General features: G+C 47.4%; 1 protein-coding gene across 1 annotated transcript in view; it reads right to left on the bottom strand.

Annotated features, from left to right (window-relative positions):
- Nucleotides 1-21,706, bottom strand: part of UNC5D (unc-5 netrin receptor D) — an 85,740-nt gene that overhangs the window by 33,482 nt on the left and 30,552 nt on the right. The window contains exons 7-8 of the mRNA XM_054396590.1: nucleotides 3,299-3,479; nucleotides 2,397-2,564 (exon numbers count right to left, since the gene is read on the bottom strand). Of these exons, the coding sequence (XP_054252565.1) occupies nucleotides 2,397-2,564; nucleotides 3,299-3,479 (349 nt within the window). The remainder of the gene's footprint in view (nucleotides 1-2,396; nucleotides 2,565-3,298; nucleotides 3,480-21,706) is intronic.

The following is a 21,706-nucleotide window of genomic DNA, read 5'->3' as shown; positions in this document are numbered from 1 at the left end:
GATGGAAGCTCCTCCAAGGGCCCCAGGATGGAAGCTCCTCCAAGGGCCCCAGGATGGAAGCTCCTCCAAGGGCCCCAGGATGGAAGCTCCTCCAAGGGCCCCAGGATGGAAGCTCCTCCAAGGGCCCCAGGATGGAAGCTCCTCCAAGGGCCCCAGGATGGAAGCTCCTCCAAGGGCCCCAGGATGGAAGCTCCTCCAAGGGCCCCAGGATGGAAGCTCCTCCAAGGGCCCCAGGATGGAAGCTCCTCCAAGGGCCCCAGGATGGAAGCTCCTCCAAGGGCCCCAGGATGGAAGAAGCTCCTCCAAGGGCCCCAGGATGGAAGAAGCTCCTCCAAGGGCCCCAGGATGGAAGAAGCTCCTCCAAGGGCCCCAGGATGGAAGAAGCTCCTCCAAGGGCCCCAGGATGGAAGAAGCTCCTCCAAGGGCCCCAGGATGGAAGAAGCTCCTCCAAGGGCCCCAGGATGGAAGAAGCTCCTCCAAGGGCCCCAGGATGGAAGAAGCTCCTCCAAGGGCCCCAGGATGGAAGAAGCTCCTCCAAGGGCCCCAGGATGGAAGAAGCTCCTCCAAGGGCCCCAGGATGGAAGAAGCTCCTCCAAGGGCCCCAGGATGGAAGAAGCTCCTCCAAGGGCCCCAGGATGGAAGAAGCTCCTCCAAGGGCCCCAGGATGGAAGAAGCTCCTCCAAGGGCCCCAGGATGGAAGAAGCTCCTCCAAGGGCCCCAGGATGGAAGAAGCTCCTCCAAGGGCCCCAGGATGGAAGAAGCTCCTCCAAGGGCCCCAGGATGGAAGAAGCTCCTCCAAGGGCCCCAGGATGGAAGAAGCTCCTCCAAGGGCCCCAGGATGGAAGAAGCTCCTCCAAGGGCCCCAGGATGGAAGAAGCTCCTCCAAGGGCCCCAGGATGGAAGCTCCTCCAAGGGCCCCAGGATGGAAGCTCCTCCAAGGGCCCCAGGATGGAAGCTCCTCCAAGGGCCCCAGGATGGAAGCTCCTCCAAGGGCCCCAGGATGGAAGCTCCTCCAAGGGCCCCAGGATGGAAGCTCCTCCAAGGGCCCCAGGATGGAAGCTCCTCCAAGGGCCCCAGGATGGAAGCTTCTCCAAGGGCCCCAGGATGGAAGCTTCTCCAAGGGCCCCAGGATGGAAGCTCCTCCAAGGACCCCAGGATGGAAGCTTCCCCATGGTCTCCAGGATGGAAGCTCCTCCAAGGGCCCCAGGATGGAAGCTTCCCCAAGGGCACCAGGATGGAAGCTCCTCCAAGGGCCCCAGGATGGAAGCTTCCCCATGGGCCCCAGGATGGAAGCTTCCCCATGGGCCCCAGGATGGAAGCTTCCCCGTGGGCCCCAGGATGGAAGCTTTTCAGGCAACACCAGTATAGAACACCCTGCAAATCCAGTCGAGAACTGCAGGAGGAAATGTTTCCCTTGCCAGCCAGCTCTTAGTTTCTGATCTTTCAGTACAAATTTTGCCTTAAAACCAGGCTGATGTAGAGAGGCTGCACATGGACAAATGCTGACATTTACAAAAACCAGCAGAGCTGACTTGGAGGCTTCTGGGTAGTGCCCTGAGCAAGACAACAGATCAATAGCTTGCTTTGCTGACTGACTTATAGCTGTCTCTGACCCTGTCCCAAACCAGAAGGCTTTTCACAGCTCCCTTTCCTTTGCATGCCTCAATCAAATTGAAGAACAGTCAGATGATGACAGAGACATATAAATAACAGCAGATTCTGCAAATCCCAGTTCAGGCCATCTTATACTTAAAAACTCATTAAGAGTAAAGGAGAGATTTGCCAGAATCCAGAGAAATTATGCTGTGACCACAGGCAGAGACTCTTCAAACACCCATGCAGACAATCCTGCTTACTTTAGCTGTGTGAAACATCAGTTCCAGCATCAGGAAAAGGAGGATGCAGGTGGACACATGAGTCCAGGGAGGTGACACCATGCTCCACATACACCAGAAGCTCCATTTCAAAAGGTTAATGATACTTGAAAGCAAACTTTTTGCAAGCCAGATAATGCTTTTAAATGAAGTTCCAGCTTGAGTCTCTGTGTTTTTCTCTAGTGTCACTAACATCACCTCCCTGTCTCTACACTCTCACCCTCTTACATGATTTTTTTTTTTTTCTACACTGAACCCATTGCTATTTTGGGGCTGTGGGCTTCATTCTGGGGCCATTCAGCTGGCTCCAGTGCAAGTTAAAGCACTGACAAACCTGGCAACTCAGGCCACAGGTGCCTCTGGAGGGCTCTGAGCTGCAGTATAAACAAGGATGGAAGCATTTCCACTTTCCTTGGACCTCAGCAGGCTCCTCAGAGCACAGCTGTCTAAGCTGGCACTTCAGGCTGAAGAGCTCTCCCATAAAGCGACAGCCAAAGCTATTCTTTAGCAGACACAACTCACCAGGGCAAAGAGAAGTGCAGGTGATTTTCTGCACTGACATTCCTTCACAGAAGGCACCTCCATTGAGGGGAGCAGGGTTGGTGCAGGTCCGAGATCGCTTCTGCCAGCCCCGTCCGCACCGCGCGTTGCAGTTCGACCACTCGGTCCACGAGGACCAACCTCCATTAACTGCAAAACACAAACAGGCTCCAGGTCAGGGCAGAGACATCGAGCAACTAACCTGATCTGATCATTCCAAACAATCACAGAATGTTAGGGGTTGGGAGGGACCTCCAGAAATCAAGTCCAACACACTGCCAGAGCAGCATCACCCAGGGCAGGTCACACAGGAACTCATCCAGGTGGGTTTGGAAAGTCTCCAGCAAAGAAGACTCCACAACCTCTCTCGGCAGCCTGCTCCAGGGCTCCAGCTCCTTCATAGTAAAGAAGTTTCTCCTCATATTGAGTGGAACCTCCTGGGTTCCAGCTTGTACCCCTTGCTCCTTATCCCATCACTGGGCACCACTGACGAGAGCCTGGCACCTTCATCCTGACACCCACTCCTCAGATACTGATAGACATTGATCAGGTCTCCTCTCAGCTTTCTCTTCTCCAGATTCAACAACCCCAAGGCTCTCAGTCTTTTTTCACAGGAGAGATGTTCAAATCCCCCAACCACCCTTGTAGCTCTCTATTGGATTCTCCCCAGCAGGTCTCTGTCTCTCTTGAACTGGGGACGTCAAACTGGACGCAGCATTCCAGGTGTGGTCTCAGCAGGGCAGAACAGAATGAGAGAACCTCCCTAGTCCTGCTGGCCACACTTGATGGACACCAGGATGCTGTTGGGCCAGAAGGGCAAGGATGTACCCCAGCAATTAAAGCAGAGGTGGAAGTTTTCCCATGCTGATGAGGTGTTCACTGACCATACACCACGACTGTGGCAGACATGCTCCTCCTCTTGGCCACGATGTTGGCAGCCATGCAGGTGTAGTTGCCCGAGTCGGAGAGCCGAGCCTGCCGGATGATGAGGTTGTGGTCTGCCCTGGTGTCGATGTTCTCATCCAGGTTGGAATCGATGGGCTCCTCGTTCTTTAACCACTCCACCTGGAAAGGGATGGAGCAGGAGAAAAGAGGAAGTAAGAAGGGAAAAGGCAGAAGCATGAATTCTGCAAAAGTAAACAAGCAGCCAAATGAAGGCTGATGCCTTGGGATTATGATGTCATCAATCTAAAGGGAAACACTTCCTTACGCTCAAGGAACAGAGACATGACCAACAGAGTCTCACCACCCTCAGACTGAAGAGCTTCTCCCTCAGCTCCAGTCTAACCCTGCTCTCCCTCAACTTCAAACCATTTCTCCCCCTTGTCCTGCCTCTAGACACCCTCAGGAGAAGTCCCTCTGCAGCCTTCCTGCAGGATCCCTCCAGGTATTGGCAGGCAGCTCTAAGGTCCCTCCTGTAGGCTGAACAACCCCAGCTCCCTCAGCCTATGCTCATAGCAGAGGTGCTCCAGCCCTTGCAGACATAATAAATATCATTAGTTCCACTCTTTTTGAGAATCAGGATGATGACATCACACAGAGTGGAAGATTCCCAATTTCCATAACCATTCTTAACCAAAGCCCACCAGTGCCTGTTGTCAAGACACACAACCACCATGAAATGCTGGGAGCAGCAGTTTCAGTTGCATCTTCACTACTTCAACCAACCAACATATCTCTGAGCAGACCCAGGAATAACCCTGCGAGGCACTTCTCTTCTTGAAACATCTAAAACCAACCAGTTGAGGCTCAGGGTTAGCTGCTGGTACTGAAATGAAGCATTAAAAAGAGGCCCAGAATCAACATATTCTGTTCAAAGACTGAATCAAGTGTGAGTTATTTTAATAGCTTTTCCTAGACCTGAAGGAGGCATGGCTGTAGCCTCGGGTCAAACGCCCTTCTCATCTCAGTCCAGATGAATAACCTCGTTTAGGAACTTGTGGAAGGACTTGGAACTTCGTGGTAATGAGCTGATGGATTTGCTAGCTACAGGCATTCATTAGCACACTGCTCTGCGCAGATGGTCTGCAATTTGTAGATTTTCCAGTTTATAAACAAATCTGCAAAGGCTGACCATCAAAGCCAATTAGAATTCCTGCCAGACAGCAGGTTTCCCTTTCCAGGATCATCAGTCTTTTTGGTGAGCTGGGGACAGGAGATGAGCAACTGCCAACATCCCCAGCTTCTCGTGTCCCAGCGCTGCAGCGGTCAGCTGGGAACTTCCCTTGAGAAGGATTGGGGTCTGTGGTGCTGCTCCCCTGGGTGCTGCCTGGAGTTAAACACAGCCTTTGCTTTACACATCTGGCAAGGGATGAGGCACATTCTCCATTTCACTCTGAGGGGAGTTACAAGCTTTTAGCTCTCTGGGCTCTCCCTCAAACTGCAGCTAGGCAGAGCTAGTCACGAAGGCAGAACATCTCCTTCACAGCCGCAGATGGCCAGGCACAGCTCTGGGGCAGCAACCACACAGCCTAAACCCAGCAGGGCTGAACTCTTCCCTTCATAACATCCCTTTGAATGCATCTAATTTTCCTTTGGTCTGAGAAAGAGGAGGAACAATCCAGTAAAATCCACTTACCATTCAGTTCCCCATCTGCAGTTAGCTTTAATAATAATTATCAGAGGAGGGCTGCAGTTTAAATTACGGAGCAGCAGCAGTAGCATAAATCAAGTGACAGAAATTCAATGGCCACAGTCAGAATTAAACTCACTTTATGTGCAGTGCAATGACAAACATGTCTGATACTGCTGGAGTTCATCATTTCCCAAATATCTGTATACAGTTTGCATTTGCACTCTCCTCTGGTCAGAGGGGTTGGCAGGACAGCGAGGGGGTGGCACAGGAGGGTTCTAAGCCCCCACTGCTGTTACACCAGCACTTTTCCAGTAGGGAATGCCCACTGATCCAGGCTTTCCTGAGCCTAGGGCTGCAAGGCTTGGGGGAATGAAAAAACCAAAACATTTACATTAAAGCAAAGCATTTAAAAGAAAGATGATCACAGTGAAGGGAGAACATTAACCAGACGGAATATAAAGATGAAAGTGGTGAGAGATGTGTGATCAGAAAATGATTTGTGAGGGCACACATTGCCTTTTGCTTCTTATCTGGAGGCTTGATGACACTGAATCCTCATCTCTAATTCCAGCCTCCTCCTCCCCTCAAAAAAAAACCCCAAGCCCAAAAACCCAGACTTCTCCAAACTCATTCACTGCCTTTGCCTCAGCAGATGAATGCTTTCAAAGTGGAGAACTGGGGCATGAATTTCCAGGCTGCACAGAGAAACTTGCAGGAGTCAGGGGGACAAGAGGTTGTTGTTATTTGCAGTGGTGCAGCCTTTGGGGAAAAAGAAAAAAAAAAAATCAGCACACTCAAATATGCAACAGCCACAAAACACCCAAGAAAAAATAAAGGCAACAAAGAAACCTGCAGTGTCTCCATAGTGCAATGAGCCACAGTGTTCTGAGCTGCCAACCTGCACTGCCTGAAGAACAGACCCCAAAGCCATTAGCACTTAATTTCCCTCACTTGATCATCAGTGGAGGTCACCCAGTAGCTTACAACATGATGAAATAAACTTCTTTAAGAAAAATTGGTCTGCCTGAAGAGCTTAAGTGTTTCCATATCAAACTAGACTTAAAAACTGCTATAATATGGATGAGTTCATATAAAGCTATCCTTTTCCTTTCCCCTCACATTAAATCTGCCCAGAATTAAGATCCCCCCCATCAATGTCTAACTCAGGCTAATCACATCCTGATCTAGCAAAGAAATGCAGGGGCAGATATGGATTAACTCAGCCACTACATATTGGGTGGCAGCAGAGGAATTAGCATAATCAGAAATTTGTTCCAATTACAGAAGGCAATTACCAAAGACCAGCTTACAGCATTATCACAGCAAAATCAGTGAAATACACCATAGCCAAGGCAGATTACCACAGGAGTTAGCCAACCCTTTTCCTTTAAAAATGAAGCTCATCCCTACTCATCCCTAGTTCTGTCTTCTGTATGCAACACTAACCCAGCCTGGCAGCATCACAGGGACCAGCTGCTGATGGGGTAGCAGGTGATGGAGTCTCACTGTGCTTAGGTATCCATAGAGACACCATGGCCACACAGCTTCCCATCCAAACACTCTGGGGGCTTGCAAGTGCCCATGAGAAGATGGATGGAGGCAGAGCTGAGACTCTGTCAAAGGTCATAGAATCACAGAATGGTTTGGATTGGAAGGGATCATGAAGATGACCCAGTTCCAACCCTCCTGCCAAGGGCAGGGACACCTTCCACCAGCCCAGGTTGCTCAAGGCCTCATCCAACCTGGCCTTGAACACCTCCAGGGAGGGAGCATCCACAGCCTCCAAAGGTCTCTACAGTTCCCTGAAAGCTCTTGCCCACTGCATGGGCTCCACCTGTGGCTTTAATGGGAAAAAGTGACCAAATGATGCCTCAGAATCTCAGCTGCTTTGGAGCTTGATGGCAATGCCACAGGGAGCATTTTATTGCTCTTTGACAGGCATCCTATTGGACCTGCACATGGACACCACCTGTGCCACCCAAGGAGAAAAGCTGAGTGAGTCCAGATGAGGAAATGCCATTCTGGCTAAGCATGGCTCCTCCTTTCCAGATCTGAGAGGGAGGCCACGCAGCTGATAAACCCTCCTGCAAGGCTAAAGAATGTTCTTGCAGCAACACCACTTCTTTTTTTGTGTTTGGTTGGTTTAAAACCAAACTTACTAGTTAAACCTTGATGATTAGAGTAGGTCAGATACCAGTTCCAGGCCTTCAGTGATTTGAGGTGCTAAGAGTCCTTCATCAATTGCTCCATCTGATTTAAACATTGCTGCCCATGACTGAATTTTCTATTCTTCCCAGAGTATCTTGTTTGAGACTATAAAGAGAGTTAGCACCCAAGAGGTACAATCCAGCTCAGAGTTCTTGTGAGCACACACAATAATTCTGTAGGTCAGAAGACAAAAGACCTCAGAACTCCTGCTTTTAGATGACACAATCCTGCCCTTTAAACACAACATCTGACTTCCTCCTGTGGTCAATAAGCAGAGCACATCTACATATATCTATATCTCAAAGATAATATAGTTAGAATGTCAGCTTCTCTTCAAGAGGGAATCAATTGCTTTCTCAGTGCAACATAAACACTTCAGGATTTGAGGATGGGAAAGGTCAACACCCCACGGACAGCAGCAGAGTTGTTTCTCCTAGCATGGTCAATTTACAGGTTTTAAATATTCTTTCAGGTGGAGAGAGCAGGAGACACATCCTCCACCTTCTTTTTAAGCCCACACCAACGTTGTTGTACTGGCCAAATGTTTGTGTCTTTTGACTGAAACTGTTTTGTCAGTCCCAGGTTGAATTAATATGTTAAATATAGCTCCAAGAGAGCAGTGCTTAGGTGGTGTGGTGTAGAATGCAGAGGCTGAGTCTGTGCAAGCTGCTGGGGAGGCTGCAGGCAACTGCACCAAGCACAGCTGGACCTGACACTTCCATACATTCCCAGAATGGTTTAGGTTGGAAGGGACCTTAAAGATCATCCAGTCCCAACCCCATGCCATGGGCAGGGACACCTCCCACCAGCCCAGGTTGCTCAAGGCCTCATCCAGTCCAGTCCTGAACTCCTCCAGGGAGGTGCTCCTTGTAGAGGGGCAGAAACCCTCTGCTCTTTGTGAGCAGACAGAACCACAAGCAGCACAGCAGGGAGTGTGACCAAACAGCAAGTTTACAAGTGACAACAATGGTAAATATTGCTGAGATGTGTGGCTGCACCTGGCTAGATGTTAATTCAAAACCAGTGACCTGGGATGGAAGTGCTTTGTAACTCCACATTTTGCTCATGGCTCATAGATTCCTCAAGCATTTTTCCTCTTCTGATTTCTTTATTCTCAAAGGTCTCCTCCACACATCTGCCTACTGCAGCTGAAGGTGCCCATTGTCTTGTCATTGCTAACATTAGCTCTAACTCAGAGAGAGTCAGAATCCTCTTTATGGTAAGAAATATTATAAAAAAAAAAAAAAAAAAGCACCCAGGCTTAGGGTGAAGTTGTGTAAAATATCCACAAGTGGTACAGATCAACGCAAAAATTCCTATGATAGAGAGGACCAAAAAAGGTGTGTCCTAAAAACAAGAGACAAATGTCCTGACACAAAGACCACATCAAGAAAATGTAACAAGGAATAAGCAGAAATGCTGGTGCATTTTTGAGTCTGTGTCCTTCCTCTGATATGTCCGTCATTTGGTTTTGAAATTAAACAGTCCTGGAATGGCTGAGGTTGGAAAGGACCTCAGAGATCATCCACTTCAACCTCCCACCCATGGGCAGGGACTTCTCTCAACCAGACTCAGCTGCTCAAGACCTCACCCAGCCTGGCCTTGAACACCCCCAGGGTAGAGGCATCCACAACCTCCCTGGGCAGCCTATTCCAGAGCCTCACCACCCTCCTACTGAAGAACTTCTTCCTCAGCTCCAGTCTAACCCTGCTCTGCCTCAGCTTCAAACCATTCCCCCTTGGCCTGTCTCCAGACACCCTCCTGAAAAGCCGTTCTGCAGACTTCCTGCAGGATCCCTTCAGGTTTGTTTTTGTGCTTGAAAAATCACAACCAAACCTTCACATTGCTGGCAAATCCAGATTAGGGGACGAAGAGAGACAAATGCAGATGGGAGGGGGTGAGTCAAGATGAAGAAGTACAAAGGGAAAGGTGACAGCCTGTATGTGGAACTCAATGTAAAATGCTACAGGTGGGCAAGGAGTTGACTCAGAGAGGCTATTTTAAAACATTGTTATAAAGCCACATTGCTAAATATGCCACAGCTAATGCATTGGCTGATTGTTAAAGAGACAATCAGACGCCCAAATAAGTTTATCTTTAGTCCTATTTTTGGAGAAGTAAGTCTCTAATATTAATTGGAATACTGTTGGTTTATGTTTTTTTACCTCCAGGAAAAAAAAAAAAATAATATGGATGAATCAGCAGGGATAAACCCAAGGGTTATTATCTGGCCTTCTAGGGTAGTTTTCCAGTGGGGCAGTGCACACAAATGACTTCAGTTATTTCATGGTAAGCAAAAATAACTGATCCAGCTGAAACTCAAATCCTAGTCCCTTGACTCTAAAGCTCAGCAGTATTAGTGAGCAGATGAGACTCAGCTCCAGCTTTTCTCTTGCTAAATAACTCAGAACCTGAGCAGACAGAGCACTCCACAGACCTTGGGTTAGGGAGTGCAAGGCACACTCTCTGTTTCTCAGGGAAGTGATTGTGCCCCTGTGCTGGGCACTGGTGAGGTCACATCAAGAGTCCTGGGTTCAGTTTTGAGCCCTTCACTCTAAGGACATTGAGGTGATGGAGCAGGTGGCCCAGGGAGGTGAGGGTTGGTCTCTTCTCCCTAGTCTCAGGTGATAGGAGGAGAGGAAATGGCCTGAAATCGCTCCAAGGGAGGGTTAGGTTGGAGATGAGGAAAGATTTCTTTGCTGCAAGAGTGGTCAAGGATTGGAAGAGGCTGCCCAGGGAGGTGGTGGAGTCCCCATCCCTGGAGGTGTTCAAGAAACCTGTGGCCGTAGCACTCTGGGCCATGGTTTACTAGCCATGGTGGGGCTGGGTTGGTGGTTGGACTGGATGAGCTTAGAGGTCTTATTCCAACCCAAACAACTCTATGGTTCTGTTGAGATTGAGGATGGGGTAGAAAGAAACAAACAGCTCCAGGCTTTTTACCAAACACACTGAAGATGCAGCCTTCAGGAATCAAGAGACAAAACCCAAACAAGACCTCTAGGCACTTACAGAGCACCAGGAAACAACCACAACAGTTGTTCCTCCTGCTGGCCAGAACAACAGGGAGTGTTGGTAAAGTCTTGCTCAGTCAAAACCTCCACCCCAGCAGTGTCCAAACCCTTGCAGAACTCCCTCACGCAATTACCTTTAGAACTATAAACACAATGCTAAAATCTCACAACTTCCCCTTTCATGTTCAAGCATTCCAAATTCAGAACAGTCCTGAAAATAGAACCAGGAAAATATCTACCACTGCAAAACACTACATCAAAAAAAAAAAAAAAAGAAAAAAAAAAAAAGAGGCAGAAAAGCCCCCAAAGCACATAGCTTTATAAAATGAATTATCTATTCAGGAGAGCTACAAAGTTATGTCACTTTATTTTGTTCCCTCCCTCGTTTAACCAATCTGTTTCAGAAGTGTTTTGCTCCAGCATTTCTCTTTCATGACCCTCAGTACCCTCCTGGGTCTTCTGATTCACTTGGAACAAATCAAATCTCAGCAGGAAAAACAAACTCTATTTTTTTTCTCCCCCCACCTCCACTGGAGGAAAACACAACTCACAGTTCACTTGCTTGAATGAAACACAACACACACACACTCATATGGGAGAGAACATTCCAGGATTACTTTTTTTTTTTCCTCCCAGATAAAATAAAGTTTTTATGTGAAGGGACTAAGACACCTCCAAGTAGCTGCAAAATGTACAAAATCAGCAAAAGAGGCACCTGGAGATATTGCTAAAGAGACAAGAAGAGAGCTGACAAATGCCACAGTTTCATATAATTGGTACAGGTTTAAAAAAAAAGGGGGAAAAAAGAGGGTAAAAGTGAAAAATGAAGTGACAGATTTAAAGCATTCAAACAGTGCAGTGGTAGAGTAATGGAGAGAGGGAAGGAGAACCTCCAGCTGCTTATTAGGATGGCAGAAGGCAACGACACAGCCTAAGTGCTCTTCCCCTCTCTACTGCCTGCTCTAAGCAGGCAGCAAAAGGCTGTAGCACAGCCTCTAGCTAAAGGGAGCAGTTGTCCACTCAGCTGGGGAGAGTCCTGCAGGCTCTTGGGAGAGTCCTAGAATTGTTTCCTTTGGAAAAGACCTCAGAGATCATGAAATCCAACCATTAACCCAGCACCACCAGGTCAGCACTAAACCACGTCCCTCAGCACCACATATCCACACAGCTTGGAAACCTCTGCAGGGATGGGGACTTGACTGTCCTGAACTGTTCTGGAGTTCAAGCCACTCTAAATAGCTCTGAGCTTGATTTCCAGGAGAAATCATAGACCATGCTTAGCTTACCTGGGACTTAATTAGCTCTTCACTAAATGCTAACTATACCAGAAGCAGGGTGCTCACAACACTGCTGTGCTGATGAGCTTAGTCAGACAGATCACATCTTGGGCACAGGCCTGAACACTGCATTTAGGTGACAGCTGCATTGCAGAATGAGAACAACTGCAGCTCTAACACACAGAGAGAGTCCAAACCAATCCAGTTTTGCCAGACCTCATACCACCCACCACTCCCTGAGATTACTCAGGGAGAATGCACTGATTCTGACAGTGGGGCTGTGGAGCTGTGCAGCTCTTCCTGATGAGCTCGAGCAAGAGGCAGCAACACTGAACAAAAAGTGCTCAGAGAGCCTCCCTAGGAGAGGCCATTTAGAAAGTCCTCTTGACTCAGATACTCACAAGGCATTATTTTATCTGCCCCAGTCACATCAACACTGCAGTTTAAAACCATGTAAGACAAAGCCTTCAGACACATTTTCAGATGTGGAGCACACCAGGCTGCCCTTCTGTTTGTTCCTGTCTTAAAAGAGATGTTTGCTTGCAAGTCAGCTGTCTGCCATGGAAACAAGGACAAACACTAGGAAGAAATGCAACATGGGCTGCCCACAACACTACAGAGTTACCAACCTCCACATAAAAGAGCACCCAAAATCCATCCACTTCACTGTTAAACAGCTTAACAATGAGGTTTTAAAAATATGACTGGAAAGAAGCAAAATAAAAAAAGAAAGGAAAAAAAAATATCCTAACTCCACATTAACCTTTTCCACAGCCCTGAGATGTACACAGCTAATAAAAGCCACTACAATCTCTGCACCACACTTAAAAGCCTGCCAGCTCTGTGCAAAACCCTGTTCCTTTTATTCCCCACTTAGGCAGAATAACTGTGAAATCTAAAGCTCTTTATTTTAGCATATTGAGCAAGAGCATTAAAGTGGTTTTTACAAGCACTGATAATCACAAACCATTTTTGCCTTTGAAACCTGGTCTTTGTTTGAACCTCTGCAGAATATTACTGCAGGCTCTCTACTCTGCATTACAGCTGCTGTTATAGTCCCTAGTCTATGGTCTAGGCTGAGGGAAAAGAAAAGTTCAGGAAGGGAATTCTTTAGGAAAAAAAGACAGAAAGGTTGCACTGAAGCAGGAATTTCCCTCCAAGAACACAGGTGTTGGAGGGCAAGAGCTGAATATTCCATCTGACTAAAGATGAAACTTCCCCTACAACCTTCCTGCAGGTTCCCTTCAGCTATTGCAAAACCCTTCAGCAATAAGGTCCCCCCAGAGTCTTCTCCACTCCAGGCTGAACACCCCCAGCTCCCTCCCCGTGTCCTCACAGCAGAGCTGCTCCAGCCCTTGGATCATCTTTGTGGCCTCCTCTGGCCTCACTCCAGCAGCTCTGTGTCCTTCTCCTGCTGGGGACACCAGAACTGGAGGCAGGATTGGAGGTGAGGTCTCAGCAGAGCAGAGCCAAGGGGCCTGTTGCCCACACTCCTCTGGCTGCAGCCCAGCACGTGGCTGCCTGCTGGGCTGCAGGAGGGCACTGCTGGCTCCTGGGGAGCTGCTCAGCAATCAATACTCTCAAGGCTGTTTCTTCAGGGCTGCTGTCAATGCCTTCTGCATTCAGCCTGGATTTGTGCCCTGGGATTGGCCTGACCCAAACTCAGGACCCTGCACTCTGACTTGTTGACCTGCCTGCATTCTGGGTTTGTGCTGCCCTTGCCTCTGAAGCAGAGAGAGGCTGAATCAAAGAGGCTCCCTGCAAAGCACAAGCTGTTTGCATTTAGTAATCACACTCCGTTTCCTCCTAACTAGGCACAAGATTCATTGAAGACCATAACTCAGCAGCCTTTTTTTTTTTTTTGCCATCCTGTTTTTACTACAATTCCATTATCCTGCCATATTCCATTTCACTCTGTGTGTACAAGCCCCATAAATACACCAGGCCCATGTAAAACAGGCAGCAACGACTCGCACGACTTTCGGAACCCTTGCGAGCTTTGGAATTTTATGTGGGTTTCACATTTTGTTGATCTGTTGGCAATGGGATATGCACTGCCCAGAAGAGAAATGATTTTACATTTCCATTAAAAGCCCCAGCAGTAAATAAAACCATTGGAACCCGTGCAGATATTCACTGGAACAGCTACAGCACTCCGTTAAAATGTCAAACCTCTGTTCAAAGTGTGAAAAAGTAGCCCTGGTTATGGCATGTTTAAAACTTAAAATATATGCAGATATTAAATGATAAAGATGTTTTAGAGGATTCCACAAACCTCTGCAGAGCACTCAGCACAAGTTTACATCCATCACTAAGGGTTTAGCACAACAGCTGCCTTTTATTAGGAAAAAAAACCAACAAAATACCCCCAAACCCCCCCACAAAACCAAACCCCCACCCTCAGGCAGGAGATGTGGGGGAAGAGCTGCCAGTTGCTGCTAATGCTCCAATATGGGCTAGGCAGAGATTTAGGCTTGGAGTATTTATTTGTAATAATAAAAAGGGATTTAGAATAAATTTTAAGGTCAGCTTCTGCTCAGATTTGCACCTCATGCATCCCAATGGATTTCAGGCTTTTCTAGCTGCAGTTTGGCTCTCCTGAGCTCAGACCCTACCCAGCACTAACCCACAGGTCTCACAGCATCCTGTAACCTTGTTCCAGTCAAGGTAAGCAGAGCCTGGCAAGCTAAAGAACTGTTTGGGGTTTATTTGTCTGGAAGCCTGGGGTTTACAAGCACTTAGCTCTATCATTGTGGTTTGTGTGGCACTTCAGAAGAGAGGGAATGACATTTCCAAGCAGCAGCAGAGATCCACAGCAGCTCCCAAGGATGACAGAAGGCATTCAACTCACCCCAGGCCAACTGTGTGCATTTCCATGGCAGTTGTAGGAGGTGCTCCTCTCTACAGGACTATCAAAGCTTCACATTTAAGACATACTGACTTTACATGAAGCCTAGGGGTCCCGAGAAGGTGACAGAAACTCCTCCTGATGGTTTATTTCAGTACAGAACATGGAAGCTTGCTACCCAACTGAAGAAACCTTTTAAAACCTGCTTGTCAAAGCCTGCTGAATTAAACAGCTTGAGAAACTCAAAGCCCTTTGGTCAGTGGTGGAAGAGTCAAGCTGGAACACACCTCCAACAAACCACAACACCTGTCTAAAAAGATTACCGGCTACAAAAGCAAAAGGGGAGTTAGTTATTTATTCCCCCCCCCCCCCTTGCTCCTGTACCAAAAATAAGTAGTATTTCACCCTCTAATCAGGTAGAACATACAGAACAGAGATTAGCCTAAACTTAATTAAATGGCTATTGAGCAAGTATTTTCCAGGCTGCACTCTGAGACAGGTTTGACAACAGTCACGGAGCACAGCACCGTGACTATCAAGAACCAGACAGCCAGGAGGAATTACAATCACTGAAGGAGAGAGGGGATGTTATAATTTATTCTGTTTGCTGACTCTGTTGCAAAGCACCAGGATCTATTAGTCATATCGATCCCAGATGCTCCAACTAAGCTGCTAGAGAGCTGCATAAAAATGACAGAATCAACTTGCCCACATCCTTCAGCTTTTCACTTGGAAAGCAAACGGTTGTGTCACCCAGAGGCAGGGAGACTCCAGTGCTCAGTGTGTTCTTAAAACTAAGAGAAAGAAAAATATTCCTTGGCAAGAGGACAGGAAAACACTAAGGTATGATTAGGGTTCCCAACCTGCCAGTGTTATGGATATGAAATCTTACCAAAGTTGCTTTACACAGCCGAGGTAATGGGTGAGAACAGCACTAGCTCATGTTAATGGCAGGGCTGTAGTACCCAGCAAAGAGCAGTTACAACATGCGTTGCTCAAGGAGGAGGGCTTGATACCTATTCACAAACCTGTAGCTTCCATCTCCATTGCTCTGCACTTTATCTATCGATTCAAAGCTAGGATTTGTAAAGAAGCCTTGGCTGGGTGACCCAGGCTGGCTGGCTTGGGGACCCAGATGTCTTTAACTCCTCTAAACCTCTTTGTGACCTTCCATGCAAAGGGTTACAGATTCTTAGACAACCTGGCAGCATCTAAAGCTCTCACCATCAGGCTACACAAGGCATCAAGCACAAAATTCCCACTTCAGCTCCCCAGCCCAGAAGTCTGAACCACACAAACGTGTTCTACACCCACAGGAGCCCCAGGGGAAGCTGGAAACAAAACAAAAGGAAAAGGATCTCCAAGAGCAGGCTTGTGGGAATTATTTAAACATCAAATGAGGAGCAAGTACCAAGCAGGATGAAGGAAAGGCTGAATATGGCAATGTTCAGCATACACACAAAGATCAGCAAGACTGTCAAAGGCAGCTAAACGAAGGAGCTACTTTTTATGCCTTCCCTCCCAACATTCCCCCCTAAACAAGTTTCAAGAAACTGAAGAGAGCACAGCCTAGAGAAAAACTCCTTAAAGGAAGACTAAAAGGTCAGCTGAGAAGAGAAGGAAAAAATGTGTCAGGAGATTCTCTCGAGAAGATGTACAGGAGGAGAAACAAAAGCTCCTATCACATATTGCACTCCATAAAAATGGAGCAGTTCCTGAAAGCCCTCAGAATTACATGAAAAGAAGGCAAAAAAAAAAAATCGATCAGTGCCACTTGGTGACTGAACTCAGACTTCAGAGTATTGCTACTTGCGTGATCCCGAGCTGGAAGGAACAATTGCCTCTTGATAAAGCTTTATCCAGGATTGAGATGAATGAAGAGAAAAATGCCTGAGAACTTGAGAAGCAGGGGTGGGGATGTAAACTGAGAGCCCAGTGAGCTGCATTAGGCACTGTGCAACACCTTCTCTTTTGAAATCAGGCTCAGCTAAGCCTCATTTGCTCCAGCCACTCTTCATTTCCCATTTTCAAGGCTGAGCTGTAGCCATTTGTAAACCACACCTGAGACTTAAGAGTGTGGCTAATGCTGAATGCCCAGCACATTTGATCAAGGCTGCAGGTTAAGGATATGCTCTGAAAGTCCTCTGAAAGCAGCATAATACTTTCTTGGTGTGGGAGACAAAGCAGTGCACCATGAATAACTGCTGTTGCCTTCCTAGGAACAAGGCAAAGTAATAAACTAAACTTACACAACAATAAAGCACAAAACACATCAAGATAGCACTGTACTGGAAAAAAAAAAAAATCAACATCACTCAAGGATGAGGAGGGTTGGACCTCAGTGTCATGATGCACTGTCACCAGGAGATGAGGCAAGTCACACACTGGGCTGGCTGCCCACCAGGATGAGCCCCAGTGGATTTATTTGGTGCATTTGTAGATGAAGTGATGTGTTCTCTGAGCTCCTGGAGCCCGGCGTGGGGCTGTGTGCTAGCCCAAGGTGCCAAAATGACTGAAGAGGGTTGTAGTGCCCCAGCTAAGGCACTCTGGAGCTGCCCTGCACCACAGCCTGTGTCTGAGTTGTGGGGAAGGGCTCTTTGTAGAACAGAAGGTTGAGCATGAAGAAAGGCTACTGCTAAGCCAGGCCAGTGGATGGTGCAGCTCAGAGACATGCATCTTGTACTGTGTCATAAGAATCACTTAGGCTGAAAACACCTTTGAGATCAACTCCAGCCATGAGCCCAACAATACCAAGTTTGCTGCTAAACCACATCCCTCATCACCACCATCTACACATCTTTTGCGTCCCTCCAGAGACGATTCAACTACTGCCCTGGGCAGCCTGTTCCAGGGCTTGACAGCCCTTGCTGCAAAGAAATTTTTCCTGAGATCTGACCTGAACCTCCCCTATCAAATCCACTGCTTTAAAAATGTCTTTGGTGGGTTTTTTTTTTAACAGAGATAAGGCATTACTCACAACTTTCTTTAAGATGTCCCCAGAACAAACTGTATAGAGCGAGCAGAGTTAGTCTTGTAAAGAGAGGATCAGCACCAGGAGCAAAAGTTGAAGATGTTGCTCTGGCAAACTCAATATTCAGCTCCCCCTTTTCTGTCAGGAGAGCTCAACCTCCCCTTTCACCATGCCAGTGAAAGAAATATTCCCTCTGATACCCATGGAGTGGAACAGGCTCAGCAACACCTTGGACCCAGAGGTCTAAGCCCAAGGTATCCACCTGGCAGCCTAACCAAACTGCCAGGCAGATGAGGACTCAGAGAGCTGAGCTTGTCCCTGTACCACCCCACAACAGCCTCCTGCACACAGCCCAGCTAAAGGAGGCTGCACACAATTCATTAACATATCTCTGGGGAGAATCTGCTGGGGGACTGAAAGCCAGAACTGTCTTCTCCCTAGGCCAGCTCTGCATCAATAGTGAAAGAAATGGCTCTGGTCCCACCAAGCTGTGCCAGCAGAGCCTCTGTTATACTGAAATCAACATTTGCCACAGCAGGGGACTGTCAGATGCTCTACTTAAATGCTGGATTTCCATTTTTATTTTGATGGTAACTCATAAAAAAAACCCTGAATTTAGTTGGGTTGGGTGCTGATGCCTGCTGCACAGCTGCTCATCAGTTCTGTTTTGCTTGCCATGTGAATGCAGAAGAGGATTTAAAACCTTCTCCCATTCTGCCTGGTGTCAGGATTTGGGTTTTCATTCTCACTCACTGCTGTGGCAGTGCACCCAAAATGCTCCAAACCCTTAGCAACCTCCCAAAGCAGGGATGGGCAGAACTGTCTCATGGTCCCTTCTTCACAGGGGCAAATATTGCAGGTGGGAAACCTGCAAACAAAGGCTGAAGAGATAGAAACAGAGGATGGGCTACAGAGACTGGACCTGTACATATACTGAAAGGCAGCACACCTGAGGAGCAGAGCCACAGTGCTCCAGGAGATGGAATTGCCACCTTCAGAGGTTGGCACCATCCTCCTCATACGGAATTCAGACTCGCTAAGGCTGTCTAAACTATCTGGAAGGGCACAACCAGAGGCAATACTCAGTTTTCTTGACTGCTGTTGCCACCTGAGGTTTTATTAGTAGTAAAATCAGGAGCATTCGATATATTTAATGCACAAGAGATGGACTTTGGCTCCATGAAGAGTGTGATCAGACTCCTGGAAAGACAAAGCAGATTTGAGAAGATGCTCCTCTATGTGTCTTGTACTTCAGACTTAGCTGACACAAGCAGCTGGAATGTGCAGCACAATGCATTTCAAAGCAGTGTTACAATCAGTGCTGGCCTCAGTAGGATTTGGTGCTCCCGATTCCTGCCTGTCGAACACTGAAGCTGAGTTAGAATATTCTTTGTAACCCTCCCTGATGTTTGCTTTCACTCCTGTGTTATTCAGCTTAATGAATATTTACTCAGCCTGAGCTGTGCGAACATGCAGAGCATTGACAATGTCATCTCAGCTTCTCTTCTCTCTGAGTTCATTTACAGAAGCCAAGAGTTAAGCCATCTGAAGTCTAGATACATTTAAATTATGGATCCAAACCTTTAATCCAGGTTCTCCCAACTCCTTTTACACACATGGTGTGCAGAAATCGAAGCACAGAAGCAGACTTCATCTGGGTATCACCACTAGAAGCCTTACTCACTCTGGAGTAGATGGGAAAGACAGGGATTTCTCCCAACAAAATTAAACTTGATCTAGAGGAATTCTCTCTAGAGAACCTCCAAGAGGCTCGGTCTGGATCACTGTTATATGAGCTCTGCCTCATCCCTGCTGTCCCACCTCCAAAAGCAGATCAGTGCTGAGGTGAACCAATAGCAAAAATGCTGTGATGAGAGCTCAGAAGTTCTCAGCTGTGGGCCCCTGATGCTGCCACTTGGTTAACCACTTTTTCCTGCACAAAAAGCACAGGAGGAGGTTGCCACTGATGGCAGCCTGAAAATTCACGGAATGGTTTGGGTTGGAAGGGACCTCCAAAGGTCATCCAGTTCAACCCTCCTACAGTCACAGCAGGGACATCCTCCACTAGATCAGATTGCTCAGAGCCCTCTTGAGCCTCACATTGAATATCTGCAGGGATGAGACCTCACCCATCTCCCTGGGAAACCTGTGGCAGTGTTCCACACCACCCTCATGGTGCAGAGCTTGTTCCTAACACCCAGTTTCAATCTGTTCTCCTCTCATTTCAAACCACTGTCCCTCATCCTATCCCTTTGCAAGCCTTTGCAATCAGTCCCTCTGCAGCCTTCTTGCAACCCCTTTTAGGTACTGGGAGGCTCCTATTAGGTCTCCTGGAGCTCTCTCTTCTCCAGGCTGCACAACCCCAACTCCATCAGCTCATCCTCATGGCAGAGGTGCTTGAGCCCCTGCTGCTGTATAACAGATCCCTCTGCCTACCTAAACCTGCTGAGAACCAGACACTTCTAAAGAAGGGAACATTAAGCAGTGCCTAAAATCACTTAGATGAAAATATCTGAGGAGTGACTAGAAATGTTGAAAGCAAGAGTGGGAAAGAAAGGCTCTCCCTCCTGGTAATCCCAAGGAAACTATGATGTCAGCCATCACAAGATATCCCTGCTTTCCACTTCTTAGAGGACTAATGACAGGGTTTTTCAGACTAAGCTATGGTAGAGCTCAAGAACATTTACTTTTAATGCTTCTATCCTTAGATTTAAAAAAAAAAAAAAAAAAACAAAAAACCCTTCAGCAGCTCTAAGCTGCAGAAAAACAGTTCCAGAGATTAAGATTTATATTCTTGATAATGCAGCAGGCTGACAGAAATAATGGAGCAGGATTTCAGCTTCAGGGCAGCCTCTTAGTGAGCTGCACTGCATGCTTAGGGGTTTGTCTAGGGCAGTCACCCCCAGCTGTGGTCTGGCTGGGTTCACCTGTGGCTCTGGCAGCACTGGAGACCTCTGCTCTGTTGGAAAGGAACATTCCTGAACTTCCACACTTGATGGAATAATCTCCCCAAGGGGTTCAGACAGATATTGGCAGGGTAACATGATAAGGGCTGGAGCCTTCCATCCCTTTTGTTTTCACTTTGCATTTCCAGGTCCACACAGAGCATGGATTATACAAACAAACAAATGGGAAACAACAGTGCCACAATTAGCATCTACTTTGCATCTAATGAAACAGGAGACAAACTCCTTTGTCTGTAGTCATTTCCAGCCTCATGTTTTCATCTAGGGCCTCATCCAAACTCTAATGGAACAAATTCTTGGATCAGAAAGGTGGAGTCATTGCCAGCACTGGGGTGTGAAACCTTCCACTCAGTGCCCACCTCACAGTGAGCAAGGCTCACTGGCTGCCTCAGGGAGTTCTCACCCAGGTTGTCTTGGACTTGAAGGTACCAAAGGAGTTTTTAGCACCTCAGGGTCACTGCCACAGCCCAGAACCATCCCTTAGCTGAGCCAGGCACCCAGTTTCTGACAGACACTGACTTATTTCCAGCAGAGTGTTTACCTTGATGAGCACAGAATTAACCTTGTGTCCCCAGCTTTTATGTGAGATTTTATTGTCCAAAGCAAATATGACCTGTTCAGATTTAGAGGCATTATTAGCTGCAGTAACAATTTTACAATCAGCAGCAGTAAATCAGGGTTTAGGGAGAACTCCACGATTTTTATCTGTAGAAAGCCATTAAAATGTCTGTTAGGTTTTTTTTTCCCCCACTGGATAGGATTCCTCACTTTTACAAAAGACACAGATACTCTGTTTAATTGTGGAGTGGTGATTCAAAGAGGTTCAAATAGTTCTAAAACACTCAGTGAAATTCAAACAGTGTTGACTAACCTGTTTCCAACAGCATCTCCTGGATATGTTTCTCTCTTAACTCAAAGGATGCAAGTTTCTTTGCAGGTTATTTTTACCTTGCTTCTTGAGTTGCTTCCATTAGGGCACACCACAGGAAGAGTGGAGATAGGGCCAAAAATATTTTCTGAGTCATACTATTTACACTACTCATCATAAATCATGGAAGTGTTTGGGTTGGAACAGGCCTCTAAGATCACCCAGTCCAACCACCAACCCAACCCTACCATAGCCACCAAACCATGGCCCCAAGTGCCGTGGCCACAGGTTTCAGGGATGGGGACTCCACCACCTCCCTAGGCAGCCTGTGCCAATCCCTGACCAGCTTTCCAGCAAAGAAATTTTTCCTGCTATCCAACCTAACCCTCCCCTGGCACAATTTCAAGTCGTCTCCTCTCCTTCTATCACCTGATACTAGGTAGAAGAAACCAACCCTCACCTCACTCCAACCTCCTGTCAGGGAGCTGTAGAGAGCAATGAGGTTTCTCCTCAGCCTCCTCTTCTCCACACTACACAACCCCAGCTCCCTCAGCTGCTCCTCACCAGC

The sequence above is a fragment of the Indicator indicator genome, chromosome 38 (assembly GCF_027791375.1).
Source record: "Indicator indicator isolate 239-I01 chromosome 38, UM_Iind_1.1, whole genome shotgun sequence".
NCBI lineage: Eukaryota > Metazoa > Chordata > Aves > Piciformes > Indicatoridae > Indicator > Indicator indicator.
The sequence above is the reverse complement of the archived record's forward strand: the minus strand, read 5'-3'. Positions and strand labels throughout refer to the sequence as shown.